This window comes from Chiloscyllium plagiosum, unplaced genomic scaffold, assembly GCF_037043375.1.
Source record: "Chiloscyllium plagiosum isolate Xiang-an unplaced genomic scaffold, Cpla_swu_hap1 HiC_scaffold_2, whole genome shotgun sequence".
NCBI classification, from domain to species: Eukaryota; Metazoa; Chordata; class Chondrichthyes; order Orectolobiformes; family Hemiscylliidae; genus Chiloscyllium; species Chiloscyllium plagiosum.
Window position 1 is genome coordinate 148,783,069 of NW_028270140.1, and position 21,284 is coordinate 148,804,352.

Sequence of the window (21,284 nt, forward strand, 5' to 3'; positions counted from 1 at the left end):
AAAATCAAATTGACCGTACCCAATTATCTTGAATTTACCCAAGTGCCATGTTATAACGTATTTAATAGATTCTAATATTCTTTCTTTCTTACAGATGTTAAGCTAACTGGCCTGCAGTTTCCTGCTTTCATTCTTGAATGAAAGATTCACATTTGTTAATTTCTAATTTAATGGGACCCTTCCTACAATAGAGAGATTTTTGAAAATTAAAACTACTTAATTAACTATCTCACTAGCCACTTCTTTTAAGACCCTTGACATTTTCAACAAGTGTACCTAATTCAATCATTAAATGAGCATTCATAAAACAAAAAACATTGAACAGGAAGAGAACAAGGTTCTGCCTTTTCTGTTCTTTGGATCTCTTCCTTTGAATCTTTAGAAATTACTTGGTAATGCCTTGGTTAACATTCACAGAGAAATGGCACAACATTTAAAGATGTACATAAGCAAATTTAGCATCCCAAATTAAATCTTCCAACTTGTCTTTTGTACAGAGTATTTTCAATGGCTCCGCCTTGGATTGGTCAACCATCCAATGAGAAAATGAATTTTTAAAAAGGGTTTTTCATGCAACTACAGGGATTTCCACAATACATTTTCATAAATTATTAACCACCAACCTGTCTACCAGTTCTTTCATTCCCTCCTTATCTGGCACCAACGATTGATCCTGATCATCAGCTAACGGTGTCCCAGCTTGGCGATAAATACATCGAACCATGTATCGTACCTCTGACCAATAATGCTGAAGCTGTTGAGATTCACGCTCGTTCTCTGCTGATATTTCTCTGCAAAAGGGAATATTCAGTAAATATTATCTCGCTCTTCAAGGACAAAATATTCACAATTTTAAGCAACCACTTCCTTGAAACAACTCCTGTTCACAAAACAGAGCCTACACACTGATTAAACTGTGCATCTTCAAGCTACTGAGAGGCACGTAAATTTGGAGCCAGGCAGCTTAGAAGCAACGTCAGGAGCACATCCTCACATTAAGAGTAGTGGACATTCAAAACACACTCCTCCAAACTGCGATTGAGACCATGCAACAGTGAAAATGTCAAAATTGAGATCACCTTGTCTTTGTGAAGCGATAATATTTAAGGTTATTGAATCCAAACCAGGTAAATGAAATTAAAATACACATTTGATCTTGAGTTTAAGGAGTGAGTATACACTCCTGTTTTTAATTTCCTGTTCACATTAGAACAAATTGCAGTTATTGAATCAAATTCTGTAACTTGTAAAGCTACTCTAAAATTGATTACTTGCTCTTGCTCGTGAAGATGCAGAGGAAATATCCAATTTTCCCATTCATCATTCCCATTCCAGCAATGATCTTTATTTTTCTTGCCTCAACTCCACCTTCATATCTGCCACCCATTCAGGATCGTAGGCACTCAGAAGTACCTCCACATAAACATCTATTCTCTGCACACAAGCTTGAACAAAATTGTCACCAAACTATTCCACTACAGAAGTCATCACTATAAAGTCAAACCAATCCTTAAATAACATCCAAGTATGTAAATCTCCAGTATTTGAATTGGCAACTATTAGGCTGACAATTATTCAACTTGGCAAACGTCAGATTCAAATTCAATGCTCCGGCTCACATTAATCCCCACAGTAACTCTGATTATTGACAAATCAAGGAGTTATGCTGTATTTAAGGACAATTAAGTATTAAAGAAACTGAAGGAAAAAATGCCTTGCACTCAAATAAGCAACACTGCCTAGTTACACATAACCTAATAAAAATCCACACATTTAGCTGTGAAGATTGGGAAACTGAAGATGTTGAACTGATTAAGAAAGAAATGCCACTTTCGTTACCACGAAGTGAAGGAACAAGTTGGGAAGGGAGGAGGGAAGGACAAAAATGATACTTCCAAGAAGAATTGTAATATGATTCAATGTGGCTACCAACAGAAGCTGCTGGGCTAAAAAAGCTATTTCAACCTTGAGTTACGTGAAGGTCCCTCACTACCTTAACTTAATGAGGGTCTACAACATCATTGTCATGATTATTCTCAGTTTGTGAAACATTGGAAAATCTTTGTTCCAATGCACTAACCTGTAACAACCTCAGTGTTTTTTTTATATCGATGACCCAAATCCATGCACAACCACATCTATACAAGTATTCTAGAACACAGTAATCGAGTCATCAGTGTTCTCTAAAAGCACACCACGAACACCTATTTACATTTCTAAAGGTACATAAAAATACAGACGAATCATTCAACTGTGTATTAAAAACAGGCAAATGACCATGAAATAGCCAATTTGCTGAGGCTGCAATGTAACAATGCATACTTGCAAGGACGGATCTCAGGCCTCAACTGTGTAAATGGTGTGCAACATTCATCAGTGAGGCAGAAGTCACTATTTTGGAGAGGGATAGATGAACTGAAAGCTACATAGCTCACAAAAGCACAAAAATCAAGAGGTCATTCAGCCTTCTAGAGACTGTTCCACTATTCATGGCAATCGGATTTCTAGCCTCAACTCCACCTTCATATCTGCCACCCATTCTCATCCCAATTTCCAGCAGCCTGATCCACAACTTTGTGGGTTACAATGCTTCAGGTACAAATCCAAGTTCCTTTTAAAACAGGTTTCAACCTCAGCTACTAAAAGCAGCAGCAAATTACGGGTGCCAACTACCCTTCAAGTGAGAAAACTTTTCCTGGTAGAATCCTTTCATCAATCATCTGAAATAAACCTTTTTGCCAAGGAAAATATTCTATTCAAACCCTTTCATTATTTTGTACATCTCAAATAAGTTACTCTTCAGTCTCCTGTGTTCTAAGGAAAACAATCCTAGCCTTTGCAATCTTTCTTCTTTAAATTTCAATCTGTAATGTAGTCTCCCTGCAGCATTTACTGTGTTGACCAGAGCAGTACACAAAACTCAAGTGCAGGCCAATCAGTGTCTGATACAGTTCCAACGTTCCTGCTTTTGTATTCAATACCTTGCCCAATGATAGAACGCATCCCAGACACCTTCTTCACTACCTTATCTACCTACCTTTCCCCTTAAATGGAGCTGTGGACATACCACATCAAAATGTTCTATAATTTCCTTATTATCTGTGTTCGAAACTCCAATATGTACAGGTCCAAACTTTTCAACATTTCCGTTTATGACAACCTCTTCAACCCAGAAACTGAGCTGTTTCATACATGTACTTTGTGTACTAACCTTTTACGTGGTTCAATGCCTTATGAAAATCGAGGTACACCACATCCACAGGTTAGAATTATAGAATCCCTACAGTGTAGTTAGAGGCCATTCAGTCCATCATGTCTCCACTGACCTTCCAGACACCATCCCATCCTATCCTTACGGCCCTGTATTTACCGTGGCACATCCCTGGATAGCGCAATTTAGTATGGTCAATCCACCTAACCTGTACTTCTTTGGACTGTGGGAGGAAATCAGACTCCTGGCAGAAACCTATGTAGACACGGGGAGAACATGCAAGCTCCTCACAGACAGCCATCCAAGGCTGGTATCAACTCAGATCCCTGGTGGTGTAAGATGGGAGTGTTAACCACACAGCCACCATGCCACCCCTCAGCTCCTCTTATCATTTCAAGGAATTCTAATAAATAAGTCAAATAATGATTCCACCAAAATTGGAGGTGTAGTGGACAGCGAAGGGGGCTACCTCAGATTACAACAGGATCTGGACCAGATGGGCCAATGGGCTGAGAAGTGGCAGATGGAGTTTAAATCAGATAAATGCGAGGTGCTGTATTTTGGGAAGGCAAATCTTAGCAGGACTTATACACTTAATGGTAAGGTCCTAGGGAGTGTTGCTGAACAAAGAGATCTTGGAGTGCAGGTTCATAGCTCCTTGAAAGTGGAGTCGCAGGTAGATAGGATAGTGAAGGCGGCATTTGGTATGCTTTCCTTTATTGGTCAGAGTATTGAGTACAGGAGTTAGGAGGTCATGTTATGGCTGTAGAGGACATTGGTTAGGCCACTGTTAGAATATTGCGTGCAATTCTGGTCTCCTTCCTATCGGAAAGATGTTGTGAAACTTGAAAGGGTTCAGAAAAGATTCACAAGGATGTTGCCAAGGTTGGAGGATCTGAGCTACAGGGAGAGGCTGAACAGGCTGGGGCTGTTTTCCCTGGAGCGTTGGAGGCTGAGGGGTGACCTTATAGAGGTTTACAAAATCATGAGGAGCATGGATAGGATAAATAGGCAAAGTCTTTTCCCTAGGGTCGGGGAGTCCAGACTAGAGGGCATAGGTTTAGGGTGAGAGGGGAAAGATATTAGAGACCTAAGGGGCAACTTTTTCACGCAGAGTGTGGTACGTGTATGGAATGAGCTGCCAGAGGATGTGTGGAGGCTGGTAAAATTGCAAGATTTAAGAGACATTTGGATGGGTATATGAATAGGAAGGGTTTGGAGGGATATGGGCCAGGTGCTGGCAGGTGGGACGAGATTGGGTTGGGATATCTGGTCGGCGTGGACGGGTTGGACCAAAGGGTCTGTTTCCATGCTGTACATCTCTATGACTCTCACATAACCATGTTGATTCTGCCTCATTGGATTAGGTTTCCTAAATTGTCTTGCAATAACTGCCCAACTGCCTAACATTTTCCTAGAACAGGTGTACGGTTAAATGGTTTGTAGCTTACTGCTCTGTCTACCTCCTTTAGTTCAAAAGAGGGACTCTTAGTGATTTTCTAAAACTGCAACTTCAGTTCTAATACACAGGGTCCATAAGACCATAAGAAATAGGAGTACAAGTAAGGCAATTCAATCATGGCTGATGGGCATTTCAATGACACTTACCCGCACTCTCCCATATCCCTTAATTCCTTGCGAGATTAAGAATTTATCAATTCCTGCCTTGAAGACATTTAACGTCCCAGCCTCCACTGCGCTCCTTGGCAGTGAATTCCACAGGCCCACCACTCTCTGGTTGAAGAAATGTCTCCTCATTTCCGTTTTAAAGTGACCCCCACTAATTCTAAGGCTGTGCCCATGAGTCCTAGACTCCCCATCAGACAGAAACAATTTCCCAGCGTCCACCTTCTGATCAGTTCCTGTGGATTGGAGGGTAGCTAATGTTGTACCACTTTTTAAGAAAGGTGGGAGAGAGAAAGCAGGAAATTATAGACCAGTTAGTCTGACCTCAATGGTGGGAAAGATGCTGGAGTCTATTATAAAGGATGAAATTACGACACATCTGGCTAGTAGTAACAGGATAGGTCAGAGTCAGCATGGATTTATGAAGGGGAAATCATGCTTGACTAATCTTCTGGAATTTTTTGAGGATGTAACTCTGAAGATGGACGAGGAAGATCCAGTAGATGTAGTGTACCTGGACTTTAAGAAAACTTTTGATAAAGTCCCACATAGGAGGTTAGTGAGCAAAATTAGGGCGCATGATATTGGGGGCAAAGTACTAACTTGGATTGAAAGTTGGTTGGCTGACAGGAAACAAAGAGTAGTGATAAACGGCTCCATTTTGGAATGGCCGGCAGACCAGTGGGGTCTAAGCCTTCTGAACTCTAATGAATACAATCCCAGGATCAATAGACAATAGGTGCAGGAGTAGGCCATTCTGCCCTTCGAGCCTGCACCACCATTCAATATGATCATGGCTGATCATCCTTAATCAGTATCCTGTTCCTGCCTTATCTCCATAACCCTTGATTCCACAATCCTTGAGAGCTCTATCCAACTCTTTCTTAAATGAATCCAAAGACTGGGCCTCCACTGCCCTCTGGGGCAGAGATTCCACACGGCCATCACTCTCTGGGTGAAGAAGTTTCTCCTCATCTCTGTCCTAAATGGTCTACCCCGTATTTTTAAGCTGTGTCCTCTGGTTCGGCACTTACCCATCAGCGGAAACATGTTTCCTGCCTCCACAGTGTCCAATCCTTTAATAATCTTATATGTCTCAATCAGATCCCCTCTCAGTCTTCTAAACTCAAGGGTATACAAGCCCAGTCGCTCCAGTCTTTCAGTGTAAGGTAATCCCTCCATTCCAGGAATTGACCTCGTGAACCTACGCTGCACTCCCTCAATAGCCAGAACGTCTTTTCTCAAATTTGGAGACCAGAACTGCACACAGTACTGCAGGTGTGGTCTCACCAGGGCCCTGTACAGCTGCAGAAGAACCTCTTTGCTTCTATACTCAATCCCTCTTGTTATGAAGGCCAGAATACTATTAGCCTTCTTCACTACCTGCTGTACCTGCATGCTTACCTTCATTGACTGCTCTACAAGAACACCCAGATCTCTATGTACTGCCCCTTTACCTAAATTGATTCCATTTAGGTAGTAATCTGCCTTCCTGTTCTTGCCACCAAAGTGGATAACCATACATTTATCCACATTAAACTGCATCTGCCATGCATCTGACCACTCACCTAACTTGTCCAGGTCACCCTGTAATCTCCTAACATCCTCATCAAATTTCACCCTGCCACCCAGCTTAGTATCATCAGCAAATTTGCTAATGTTATTGCTAATACCATCTTCTATATCATTAACATATATTGTAAAAAGCTGCGGTCCCAGCACAGATCCCTGCAGTACCCCACTGGTCTCTGCCGGCCATTCCAAAATGGAGCCGTTTATCACTACTCTTTGTTTCCTGTCAGCCAACCAACTTTCAATCCAAGTTAGTACTTTGCCCCCAATATCATGCACCCTAATTTTGCTCACTAACCTCCTATGTGGGACTTTATCAAAAGTTTTCTTAAAGTCCAGGTACACTACATCTACTGGATCTCCCTCGTCCATCTTCAGAGTTACATCCTCAAAAAATTCCAGAAGATTAGTCAAGCATGATTTCCCCTTCATAAATCCATGCTGACTCTGACCTATCCTGTTACTACTAGCCAGATGTGTCGTAATTTCATCCTTTATAATAGACTCCAGCATCTTTCCCACCACTGAGGTCAGACTAACTGGTCTATAATTTCCTGCTTTCTCTCGCTCACCTTTCTTAAAAAGTGGTACAACATTAGCCACCCTCCAATCTACAGGAACTGATCCCGAATCTATCGAACTCTGGAAAATAATCACCAACACATCCACGATTTCTCGAGCCACCTCCTTCAGTACCCTGGGATGTAGACCATCAGGCCCTGGGGACTTATCAACCTTCAGACCTAACAGTCTCTCCAACACCAATTCCTGGCAAATATAAATTCCCTTAAGTTCAGGTCCTTCAGCCACTGTTCCCTCAGGGAGATTGCTTGTGTCTTCCCCAGTGAACATAGATCTGAAGTACCAATTCAATTCTTCTGCCATTTCTTTGTTCCCCGTAATATATTCCCCTTTTTCTGTCTTCAAGGGCCCAATTTTAGTCTTAACCATTTTTTTGCCTTTCACATACCTAAAAAACTTTTACTATCCTCCTTTATATTATTTGCCAGTTTACCTTCGTACCTCATTTTTTCTCTGCGTATTTCCTTCTTAGTAATCCTCTGTTGCTCTTTAAAAGCTTCCCAGTCCTCCGTTTTCCCACTTATACACAAATATCCGCCATTGTCCCTCCACTGTCATCCCTACTTAGGTATTGCACCATTGAACTTTGGCCAGCTCCTTCCTCATAACTCCATAGTTCCCTTTATTCAACAGAAATATTGTCACTTCCGATTATACCCTCTCCCTCTCAAATTGCAGATTGAAGCTTATTGTATTATGGTCACTACTTCCCAATGGCTCTTTCACTTCGAGATCCCTGACCAATTCTGGTTCGTTGCACAATACCAGATCCAGAATTGCCTTCTCCCTGGTAGGCTCCAGCACTAGCTGTTCTAAGAATCCATCTCTGAGGCACTCCACAAAGTCTCTTTCTTGAGGTCCAATACCATCCTGATTCTCCCAGTCTACCTGCATGTTGAAATCCCCCATAACAACTGTAGTAACATCTTTGCGACAGGCCAATTTCAGCTCCTGATTCTACTAACATACAACATCCAGACTACTGTTTGGGGGCCTGTAGATAACTCCCAAGAGGGTCTTTTTTACCTTTACAATTTCTCAGCTCTATCCACACTGACTCTACATCCCCTGACTCTAGGCCCCCCCGCGCGTTAGGGACTGAATATCATCCCTTACCAACATGGCCACCCCACCCCCTCTGCCCGTCAGTCTGTCCTTACGATAGCACTTGTAGCCTTGAATATTCATTTTCCAGGCCCTGTCCACTTGAAGCCACGTCTCAGTTATCCCCACAATATCGTATCTGCCAATTTCCAAAAGAGCCTCAAGCTCATCCATCTTATTTCTAATGCTTCGTGCATTCATGTATAGTATTTTTAATTTGTTACTGCCCTCACCCTTCCCATCAACTCCTATTTCACTCAACCTTACAGCATGATCCCTTTCCGAGTTTTCTGCCTCATTGATACAGTTGTCTTTCTTGACTTCTTGTTCTAACTTTCCCTTCAATTTCCTTCTTAAAGGAAATCCAGTTTGTCCCCTCCCCCCAGCTACTTAGTTTAAACGTAGCTGTGTTGCAGTAGCAAACCTGCCTGCCAGAATGCTGGTCCCTAACCTATTAAGGTGCAAACCGTCTCTCTTGTAGAATTTATGCTTACCACAAAACATACCCTCAGCTGTTCATCGCACGTTAGGCCTGTCATTCCAGGGATCATCCTTGTGAATCTCCGCTGTACATGCTCCAGTGCCAGTATGTCCTTCCTGAGGTGAGGGCCCCAAAACTGGACACAGTATTCTAAATGGGGCCTACCCAGAGCATTATAAAGTCTCAGTAGCACTTCACTGCTTTAATATCCCAACCCTCTTGAAATAAATGACAACATTACATTTGCTTTCTTAACCATGGACTCAATAAGGGTATTATGGCCCAGTTTCTGAAAATTCCTTTAAAAGGAATGGCACAGACATTGAATGAGTATTAAGAATATTTACTAAAACTATAAACGACACAAGACAACATAATGGAAACATTTTTGTGAACGCAATAAGGATCAGAGAAGAATTAGAAGCAGAACTTCTAAATAAAGCCATCCATAACAGAGCAGTTTGCCCGATTGGCACCTTTGCCACTAGTGTCAAACATACACACCTATTTTATCAATAACATATTGCTGCTGCAAAACATATATAATCTGTAGGATGCATTGTACTTGAATGATCTCTACCTCACAGTACAAAAGCAGCAATGATGTGGGAATACCATTATTTCCAAGTTGTCCGATCAAACAATAGAATATTCTGATATATTTCTGATATTACACTGACTGTTGGGCTATGTTCCAAGATGTCCCTATTTGACACAATCATGGGATCACTGTAAAGATGGCAGCAATACATACCAAATGCTGCCTTCTCAAAGTGCCTGAGGAGGGCAATAAATCTCAACTATTAACTGTGGTATGTGACTGCTTTTGAAGTATGACATGATCCACTAGCAGTAGTGAGTCTAGATCTGACTCAATCCATCATTATCAACATATCTTCCCCCATACACGAAAACATTATAAGTCTAGAAGCAAGTGGCCATACAATTAGATCATAGATAATACAACAGTGAGGACCAAAGCCCAAAGTATAATATTTCATTCAGGCAAATTTTAAATTAAACTAGGTTGAAATAAAATTATGTTCAACACAAAATGATTAGTTCAGGTATAACTGGAAACCTTAAGAGTTTCAATGAAACTATGTTAAGGTAACTAAACAAAACAAGCTAATTCAACAAACGCGAAAAGACAGGATGCAAAATGGAAATAAGAAAAACAATATAAAGCAGAAAAAAAGGTGATAGAAAACACAACAGGTTAAAATGGTAATCGTGTTTCAAACAGGACACTAGACGGCTACACTGGAAGAGATATGCAGCACACTAATGAAACAATTTATTACTGTAATTATGTAAGGATTGGCTGTGGGAGGAATTCAACCTTTGAAGGATAATAGTAGAAGAGAAATTGAAAATGAAAGGCAAATAGCAAATTACTGAATGATTGCTTTAGAAAACTATTTAATTGACAGAAAAATACTGATTTATTATTCAATTACCACAGTGTATTGAATTTCAGAGAGGAATTTTAACTCAGCCTGCAGCAGATTCAACAAATGAGCACAAGACTAATACATTCTCTGGAAGATAGAGCAACAGGTTGGGTACTAAAAGAGCATGAAGGAAACATGAACATTTCAGAATATAATCACAAAACAAAAAAATTACCTATTCCTGGGGCTGTACAGATAGGAGGGACATGTAGTATTTAATAATTAAAGGCCTTAATGATGGGATTTGACTGGAAGAGAAATTACACTTAACAATTTCAAGCTTAGCTTCTAATATCGTAGGCAAAAAGTACTAGAGGAACCTTGATTATCCGAATACCAGATTATCCGAAGGAGATCCCAAAGCCCTGATAAAATATTACATCAAAGACGTGTTTCCAACAGTGATCGCTGTCTTTTGTTTACAGTGATTAAACAGGCACCGCCTCCAAATGACTGACCTCCCGCCCTCTCTCCCCACACTTTCCCTGAAGTTCTACAGAGGGGTATACCCTAAACCCCCCCTTCCCCAGATAATCTGACCAACATTGTCCTGTACAGGGCAGAGGTAGAACCTGTCAAAACGTTGCAGTAAAAAGTTGTATGTGTGGCTGTGTGTATGTGTGTGCATGCGTGCGCTCGCTATTTTGGAGACTTACCTCACAAAGGCAGGTGCTGCAGCAGCAGCAGCAGTGTTATTGTTGGTGTCTAGTTCGGCTGTCCCGGAGAGGGAACGGGAGCAGTGCTGGGCGGTGATGGGGGGGCGGGACGGGTGATGCGGGTGGAGGTGTTGAAAGGGGTTGGGGGCGGGGTGGTGTTGGACAGGGTTGGTGCGGGGGGGTGGGGAGAAGGTATTGGTCGGGGTTGGGGGCAGGGTCTCATGTGCTGTGTGCTGCTGCAGTCTCCTGAACAGGGAGCAGATTTTAAAAACTCTGAGCCCCAGATGAAAGGCATTTAATCGATTAACCGAATAATCAATTATCCAAACAAAATAGTGCCGGCCCATTTCGTTTGGATAATCGAGGTTCCCCTGTAACTGGTTTCTTCAAGCATGGTGACATAGACCAATAAAAGCAGAAAATGTTGGAAATACCCAGATTAGGCAACATTTGTAGATACAGAAGCAGAAATAACTTTTCAGATTAATTGTTTTTCTGTACAACTTCTAACCCATTTCCAGAATTCGCTATTTTTATTTTCGAGTTCCAGCATGTTCACATTTCCACTTTGAGTAGTGGCAGACACCACCTTTCTTTAGGTATGTTTCATCAGACAGAGAAACCTATCTCAAACATTTCTTCCTTCTTCACAATTGTTTTCTCATTTCATTGCATTCTGAAGTTTGCTTGTAAGGAGACCAGTGCTTACAGGCTGCTGTTTTTCAGCAGCTTGCTCAAATGGCTAGACTTCACATGGCCAGAATTACAGAAGCAAGAGCAAGTTTCTTGATGGGTGTGGGACAGCATTTATCTAAAATTCTACAGAACACTTACCTGCGTTCATTGCATGCCTCACAGTTGCAAGCTATTTCTGAAGGTGTGGTCGTGTTGACATCCGTACCAGGTACGGACTGTGTTCCGACAGCCATTCTTCCACCTATTGAGTCCTGGGGCGCTCCATTATTAGCCATTGGCATATGCAGCAAGAAATCCTGGTTCTTTAGATATGTTGCACAGAAAAACAGAAAGAAAATCAAATTAGTGACCTGAACTAACTTTAGAAAACAAATGCAGCTATACATAAGAAAGATCACTAAATGTAGCTTCATATTCCAAAACAGTTGTGGATTTAAACCACAATCTTGGCCAAAACCCCAATGTGGGATTGAGAGTGTGTCACATTGTTGCGGGCCCTATCCTTTAGCTAAGATATAATGTCAATGCTGTTAACAGTTCTATCAACCAGGGGGTCAATGAAGTCCACATTGTACAATCCAAAAAAAAAATCTTAGTCAGTGTTCCTTTTTTAGCCATGGAACATACAAGTTACTGGATTACTGGCTTTTGCTGCAAATACTGCATCCTCACTTGGTAACCAGTTAATAAGCAAAATAATAGTAAACCAAGGGGCTGCGAGTGAGAAACTTATACAACCAAGTATTTATTTAGGAAAAATTATTAATGGGACCAACAGTCAACTAAATCTCCTGGATCTCATAGCTCTAAAACCTTAGGATGCAGACTAAGTAAACATTCATTTTTCCGACATTCAGAATATTCGAGAATAACCCCCATGACTGGGAAAATAGGAAACATGACTCCATGATGCAAAAAAAAGGGAGAGAGAGAAGTAACTAGCTTGATATCAGCAGGACATAAATGGTAGAATCTCTTATGGATGAGGCATCAGGGATTTGTAGCGGTAACAAATCATAATATGATTAAGCTTGAAAAATTATCTTGACTCAACAACAGTTTTACCAAATCTCTAACTTGCCAAACAGCAAATGGAAAATCAGGTAGAGTATATTTCTGATTTTCAAAAAAAAATCCATCAGGTACCACTCAAAAGGTTATCACACAATATTAAGCATCATTGCACTGTGGCTAATATATAAATTAATCAGCATAAAAATGTAACTGGAATAAAAGGTGCATTTTAAGATTGACAAGTTAATCTGTATGAATGACTTGGGTGAAGGGAGCAAATGTAATTTATCAAATTGGGTACATCTCTATGACTGATGATACAAATACCAGTGAGAAAGCCAAAAGAGGAGGAAGCAAAGACACTGCAGAGGGATATAGTCAGGTTGTAGGCACAAAGGTGGGAGATGCGGTATCTTGTGAGGAAATGTGAAATTATCCACACTGCTTTAACAAAAAAAATTAAAGAAATCAAAGGTGAAAGGCCATTAACACTGGTATGCAGAGGGACTTTTGTTTCTTGTACAAAAATAATAAAATTAACCTAACGTGAAACAAAGCAATTAGAAATGAAAGTAATATGCTAGCCTTTCTTAGAAGTTGGTTGGAGTGTACAGCTAATGAAAGTGTGCTGAAGTTATGTACTGACTCTTCTTCTGTCAACACTGACAGTCAACATTCCAGATTTTAATCCCTGCAGGACAGATAATAAACAAACAATTCTGGGATTAAGAACCTAATGATGACCACTAAACCACTGCTGATTGTCAATTTGCTGGTGTCCTTTAGGGAAGGAAACTGCCATCCTTACCTGGTCTGGCGTACATATGACTCCAGACCCACAGCACTGGGCAATTAGGGATTGGGCAAGAAATGCTGACTTAGGCAACGCCATGTTTGAGGACTCATCTACTGAGCTAGTATGGGCGGAGATTATAAACAGGAAAGGAGAGGTTACACTGTTGGGAGTTTTCCATACGCATCCAAACACTTCCAAAGATGTAGAGGATAGGATAGCAAAGATGATCCTCGATAGGAGCGTGAGTGACAGGATAGTTGTTATGGGGGACTTGAACTTTCCAAATATTGACTGGGAATACTGTAGTTCAAGTACTTTAGATGGGTCAGTTTATGTCCAATTTGTGCAGGAGGGTTTCCTGACACAGCATGTAGACAGGCCAACAAGGGACGGGGCCACATTAGATTTGGTTCTGGGTCATGAACCTGGCCAGGTGTTAGATTTGGAGGTAGGTGAGCACTTTGGTGATAGTGACCACAATTCGGTTATGTTTACTTTAGTGATGGAAGGGGATAGGTATACACCGCAGGGCAAAAGTTACAGATGGGGGAAAGGCAATTACGATGCAATTAGGCAAGATTTAGGATGGGGAAGGAAACTGCAGGGGATGGGCACAATTGAAACATGAAGACTATTCAAGGACCAGGTACTGCGGGTCCTTGATAAATATGTACCGGTTAGACAGGGAGGAATTTGTCGGGCCTGGGAGCCATGGTTTATTAAGGAAATTGAATTTCTTGTCAAGAGGAAGAAGGTGGCTTAAAGACCTAAAGAGATAGGTAAGAGCAGCCAGGAGGGGATATGAGAAGTTACTGGCGGATAAGATCAAGGAAAACTCTAAGGCTTTCTAGAGGTATATCAGGAATAAAAGAATGACTAGAGTAAGGTTAGGGCCAATCAAGCATAGTGGTGGAAAATTGTGCGTGGAGTCATGGAAGATAAGGGAAGTGCTAAACGAATACCTTTTGTCAGTATTCATGTAAGAAAAAGACAATGTGGTCAAGAAAAATACTGAGATACAGGCTACTAGACTAGATGGGATTGAGGTGCATAAGGACGAGGTGTTAGCAATTCTAGAAGGTGCAAAAATAGGTAAGCCTCCTGGACTGGATGGGATTTATCCTCGGATTCTCTGGGAGATTGCCGAGCCTTTGGCTTTAATCTTTATATCATCATTGTCTACAGGAATAGTGCCAGAAGACTTGATGATAGCACATGTTCCCTTGTTCAAGAAGGGGAGCGGAGACAACCCTGGAAATTATAGACCAGTGAGCCTTACTTCAGTTGTGGGTAAAGTGTTGGAAAAGTTTATAAGAGACAGGATTTATAATCACCCAGGAAGAAATAAGTTGATTAGTGATAGGGTAGGTCGTGAAGGGTAGGGCGTGAAGGGTAGGTCGTGCCTCACAAAACTTATTGATTTTTTTGAGGTGGTGATCAAACAGGTGGATGAGAGTAAAGCAGTTGATGTGGTGTATCTGGATTTCATTAAAGCGTTTGATAAGGTTCCTCATGGTAGGCTTTTACACAAAATATGGAGGCATGGGATTGAGGGTGATTTAGTGGCTTGGATCAGAAATTGGCTAGCTGAAAAAAGACAGAGAGAGTGGTGATTGATGGAAATGTTCATCCTGAAGTTCAGTTCCTAGTGGGTACTGCAAGGATCTGTTTTGGATCCATTCTTGTTTGTCGTTTTCATAAATGACCTGGATGAGGGCATAGAAGGATGGGTTAGTACATTTGCAGATGACACGAAGGTCGGTAGAGTTGTGAATAGTGACAAAGGATGTTGTAGGTTACAGAGAGACATAGATAAGCTGCAGAGCTGGGCTGAGGGGCGGAAAATAGAGTTTACTGCAGAAAAGTGTAAGGTGATTCCCATTGGAAGGAGTAACAGGAATGCAGAGTACTGGGTTAATGGTAAGATTCTTGGTAGTGTAGATGAAAGAGAGATTTAGTGTCCAGGTACACAGATCCTTGAAAGTTGCCACCCAGGTTGATAGGGTTGTTCAGAAGGAATGCAGTGTGTTAGCTTTTATTGGTAAAGGGATTGAGTTTCGGAACCATGAGATCAGGCTGCAGCTATACAAAACTCTGGTGCGGCCACATTTGGAGCATTGCGTATAGTTCTGGTCACTGCATTATAGGAAACATGTGAAAGCTTTGGAAAGGGCTCAGAAGAGATTTACTAGGAGGTTGCCTGGTGTGGAGGACAGGTCTTATAAGAAAAGGCTGAAGGACTTGAGGCTATTTTCCTGAGAGAGGAGGTTGAGAGGCAGTATTCCTGTAGACAATTATGATATAAAGGTTAATTGAGATATGAGATAATCGGAGGGTTAGATAGTTTGGACAGTGAGAGTCTTTTTCCTTGGATGGTGATGGCTAGTATGAAGGGATATAGCTTTAAATTGAGGGATGATAGATAGAAGACAAAATGTCAGAAATAGTTTCTTTACTCAGTAGAAGAGGCGTGGAATGCACTGCCTGCAACAGTACATAGAACATAACAGCGCAGTACAGACCCTTCGGTCCTCGATGTTGTGCCGACCTGTCATATCAATCTGAAGCCCATCTAACCTACATTATTCCATGTACGTCCATATGCTTGTCCAATGACGACTTAAATGTACTTAAAGTTGGCGAATCTACTACCGTTGCAGGCAAAGCATTCCATATCCTTACTACTCCGAGTAAAGAAACTACCTCTGACATCTGTCCTATATTTATCACCCCTCAATTTAAAGCCCTACCTCGTGCTCGCCGTCACCATTCTTGGAAAAAGGCTCTCCCTGTCCACCCTATCTAACCCTCTGATTATCTTATATGTCTCTATTAAGTCACCTCTGAACCTTCTTCTCTCTAACAAAAACAACCTCAAGGCCCTCAGCCTTTCCTCTTAAGACATTCCCTCCATACCAGGCAACATCCTAGTAAATCTCCTCTGCACCCTTTCCAAAGCTTCCACATCCTTCTTATAATGCGGTGACCAGAACTGTACACAATACTCCAAGTGCGGCCGCACTAGAAGTTTGTACAGCTGTAGCATAACCTCATGGTTCCGCAACTGATCCCTCTGTTCATAAAAGCTAAAACACTGTATGCCTTCTTAACAACCCTGTCAACCTGGGTGGCAACTTTCAAGGATCGGTGTACCTAGACACCGAGATCTCTCTGCTCATCTACACTACCAAGAATCTTACCATTAGCCCAGTACTTTGCATTCCGGTTACTCCGATCAAAGTGAATCACCTCACCCTTGTCCGCATTAAACTCCATTTGCCACCTCTCAGCCCAGCTCTGCAGTTTATCTATGTCTCTCTGTAACCTACTGCATCCTTCATCAGTATCCACAACTCCACCGACCTTAGTGTCGTCTGCAAATTTACTAACCCACCCTTCTACGCCCTCATCCAGGTCGTTTATAGAAATGACGAACAGCAGTGGACCCAACACCGACCCTTGCGGTACACCACTGGTAACTGGACTCCAGCATGAACATTTCCCATCAACCACCACCCTCTGTCTTCTTTCAGCAAGCCAATTACTGATCCAAACTGCTATATCTCCCACAATCCCGTTCCTCCGCATTTTGTACAATAGCCTACTGTGGGGAACCTTATCAAACGCCTTGCTGAAATCCATATACACCACATCAACTGGTTTACTCTCATCTACCTGTTTGGTCACCTTCTCAAAAACTAGTAGACTTGCCAACTTTAAGGGTATTTAATGGTCATTGGATAGGCATATGGACAAGAATGGAATAGCGTTGGTTAGATGGGCTTCAGATTGGTTCCACACATCAGCGCAAAATCAAGAGCCAAAGAGCCTGTACTGCGCTGTAATGTTCTAAAGTTTACATTCTATGATACCCTCAACAGTGAATTAAAAAATTGAGTCCAGTATGATTCTTCTTTAGAGCAAAAGTGTCATACTGAACTGTTTCTCTCTCCACAGATGCTGCCAGATATGAGTTTCTTCAGAATTGTTTGTTTTGCTTATAATTCCTTAAATTTAGAGGGAGAGATAATCATATTGCAGAAAAGAAATTGTAAAACAACTAGAAAGTTTTACCTGGCTAGACAGATGTAACTGAATAACAGGTCATAATCTAAGGTTAAAGAGTCAACTCAAAGACTGAGATGGAGAGAAATTTCTTCACTCACAGGGCTGCAATTATGTGAGACTATGTCAGAAACTTGCAGATGATCAATTACTGAGATACTCAAGACTGACGTCAATCACCTTTCATGGGGCTCAAAAATTAGAGAAGCAGGAAGGAGAAGTTGAAGATTCCTCAACTGTGATTTTATTGAATGGAAGATCAATCTCAAAAAGGCACAGACGGTTTACTCCTGCTCATATTTCTCAAGTTCTTACAAATTTGAGCATGGACAAAAAATGGGTTTCTTTAAAACAAGCTGGGGCTCAAGCCAGAGTGACCCAAGCCTGAAGGATCTCAATATGGGGTCTCGAAACAAACTTAGACATAATCAGGGGAAAGTGGAGGGGATGGGAAAAACATGAAAGAAAAGTGAACTAAAATTGGTTACAGAATGGGCGGGGGGGAATCGACTTAGGTGACAGATACATCAAACAAGCTATCATAAACATGCAAGACACCATGTGATCCTGTTATAACACAACCAGGACTTGATCAAACTTCACAAATCAAATGAACATTGGTTTCAGCCAATTTATCAAGCAGACTCCAAATGTCACTGATATCAGAAACACAGACTATATTTAAACAAAGTTAATGCAATAAATGTCAAGTAAAAGCAACATTTCAGCAAAAATAGTATTACTAATAGGTCTGATCTCATAAAATACACTATTTATTGCAAAATGTTCAACATTGCGCCATGAACCATTGAGAGAATGCTGTGCTACCAAAGATTTATGCACCTTAAAATTTCTTTTGTTATTAAGTATGGTGTAAGGAACATTAATGAGGCTGTTTTTATGAAAACTCTATGCATGTTTTATTGAATTTTCCATGTTTGATTAAATTCTTTGCTATTGCACCATGACTAGAGCACACAAGATGCCAAACCTGAACAGTTACTCACAACCTGCTTTCACAAATAATGAAGTGTACCATGTGAAAACAGATGGGAATGAATCTCAATAGAGCATATTCTTCACATCTGTGACAGCAACACACTGACATGTCATGAAAGAAGATTACAAATCAAACCACAAATTATCCAAGCAACTTCTGCACTGATTTCTTCAGCTAGCAGAATAGCTTACATCTGAAAAGTACATCTGCAACCAAAACTAAAGAAAAAGAAATTGCAATTCAAGAGCATTTTTCAAGACCTCAGGCTGTTGAAAACACATTGCTGCCAATGAGGTACTTTTTGTGAAGTGTAATTATTTTTGCAATTACAATGAAGGCTTTATTCTCAAGTTTTGTAAAATTGCATTTGAGGAAGTGGACACTTCGATTGACTTAAAAAAAGTGAAAATACATGTGAATTTTTTTTGAAAAACAAGGTGCATCTTGGAAATTCATGTCTCTAGATAATTACTGGTCTTGTTTGCTTGAACTCACTTGAGGAAAAATAACTTTTTACTACTGGAAGAGTGCTAGCTCTGCTCAAAGATTATGTTCCCTCAAGTTTTTCCTGTTACAGCATAGATCTCTGGTACGAGAAGTCAACATATTTGCAAGCCAATCGGCATTCACAGACCCTCAGAGGTTATGCTGTCTTGGAGGATACAGGAACATTATTCCAAGAACGTTTGGATTTAACTTGGGGACGAGCCGACTGAAAGGAAAAAAATCATCAGTTCAGTTGTCCTGTTTCTGTTGTAGGTCCAGTATGGGACCCTCGTATACAACACGGAGATAAGGCAGGAAAGTTGAGTTGAGAATTATCAGATCATTATGGTTTCATTGAATAGTGGGGCTCATTATTTGGGCTGAATGGCCTACTTCTGCTCCTACATATTATGGTCAGAGTGCACGTGTTTGTGTGTTTTGGGTTACTTAGATTAGATTCCCTACAGTATGGAAACAGGCCCTTCGGCCCAACAAGTCCACATAGACGCTCCGAAGAGTAATCCACCCAGACCCATTCCCCTACCCTATGTTTACCCCCAACTAATGCACCTAACACCATGGGCAATTTAGCATGGCCAATTCACCTGACCTACACATCTTTGGACTGTGGGAGGAAACCAGAGCACCCGGAGGAAACCCACGTAGGGAGAATGTGCTAACTCCACACAGTCACCTGAGGCAGGAATCGATCCCGGGTCCCTGGCGCTGTGAGGCAGCAATGCAAACTACTGAGCCACCGTGCCGTCCCAGACTTAAACATTTATATTTTCAGATTGTAAACAGTATTAATAAATTCAGTGTCTGTACAATAAGTTTTGTTTTATATAAACCGATGTTTGTATTTATTGCAGAATCCTGGCTATCATTTATTTGGTTCAAAGTCTGATATACTGAAAGAATATGTCTGGTCTTATGAACCAATTAAATATATGTTGTGACCTGCAGAGTCATGGGGTAGTGAAAGACAATGCATTTATCCTGTCATAACACAGCAGCCATTTCCCACACAGCAAGGTCCCACGATTTGCAATTAGGTCAACAGAACATTTTTTTAGTGATGTTAGTTGGGGGATAAATATTGAACACAAAACCAGGGAGAACTCTTTGCTTCTTCTGGAATCATGTCCAAAGTAACTCTTAAGGATTATGAGGGAGGAACACAGGCCCTTAATATCTCAACCAAAAGACAAAACACAAGATAAACTGAATTTGCCTTGTCCACACGTTCTTTGCGATGTAAACAATATATTGGATCCACCAAAACTAGAGTACAACAGAATGTGCTGACATCATCTACATCCATTTCACACTTACTCTATCGTCCAAATATCTGTAACAGGAAGCGAATATAGCTGTGCAAAAGCTTTAGCGAAAGCAAAGAAATAAAAGAAAATGGATTGAATGGCCAATCAGTATCATTTGGGGAAACTGTTGAGCAACAAATTCCACTGCAGCATTAACCACTGGGTAGTGGTTAATCATTCATAATTAGATGTGGCAGGCTGGCAGAATTTTAATTTGATTTAGGATTGCTCACTCTGCCTATTGCATGCTGCTTCTGCTGTTTGGAATGCAAGTAGTCTGTGCTGTAGCTTCATCTGATAGACACCTAATTTTTAAATATTCTTTGTGCCGGACCCAGCATGGTTTCCTGCCCTCTTCAACAAACCAGAGTTGATCGTTTGCCTTTATGGTAATGACAGAACAGGGATAGGAAGAAACCGGCCTTTTTCCAAGTGGTGACCATTGATTGGGAGGGTACCACAGGGATAAATGCTTAGACCCCAGTTATACACAACTCAGTAAATCCTCTGTATTCGCAAGATCACGATTCGTGGATTTGCCTAGTCATGTCACAAACTAAGTAACAACAAAATTCAACATCTGTGAGCAAAACTTGTATATCTACAATTTTTATCCAGTATGTTTAACAAACTCCACACTTGCAAATTTCATCATTTGCAGGGGCTGTCAGGAACGGAATTCTTGCATCTACGGAGGAATGACAGTATATATTAACAATTTAGATAAGTGAACCAAATGTAATATCCCTAAGCTTGCAGACAGCACAAATTTAGGTGGGAGGGTGAACTATGAGGAGATTGCAGAGATATGTTGGCACCAAAATAGATAATTTCACATTCATTGAATTAGAGAATCATAGAAGCATACAATACAGAACAGGCTCTTCAGTCTATCAAGTCTGACAAAAATATACGCTAAAATCTACATTAGTTCCACTTTCCACCACTAAGGCCAGAACCTTGAGTGTTACCATATTTCAAGTGCTCATCCACATTGTTTTTTAAGGTTGTGAGGTTTCCCACCACAACTATTCCCTTAGTGTATTCCAAATTCTCACCACTCTCTAGATGACAATTGTTCCTCAAATGCCCTCTAAATCTCCAGCGTTTCACCTTAAAAATACATCCCTTGTTACTGACTTTTCAACTAAAGGAAACAGAACTTAACCTATTCTATTCACCCTGCCCATGCCCCTCAATAAGATACCTCATTGCC

The 21,284-nt window shown here is 41.0% G+C and overlaps 1 protein-coding gene across 3 annotated transcripts in view; it reads right to left on the reverse strand.

Moving 5' to 3' along the window:
• Positions 1-21,284, reverse strand: part of fam193a (family with sequence similarity 193 member A) — a 233,831-nt gene that overhangs the window by 76,689 nt on the left and 135,858 nt on the right. For all 3 annotated transcript variants that reach the window (XR_015751345.1, XM_043704026.2, XM_043704036.2), the window contains exons 4-5: positions 11,521-11,684; positions 624-791 (exon numbers count right to left, since the gene is read on the reverse strand). Coding sequence is in view for 2 of the 3 variants with exons in the window: in XM_043704026.2 (XP_043559961.2) it covers positions 624-791; positions 11,521-11,684 (332 nt within the window). In the remaining variant the exon portion in view is untranslated. The remainder of the gene's footprint in view (positions 1-623; positions 792-11,520; positions 11,685-21,284) is intronic.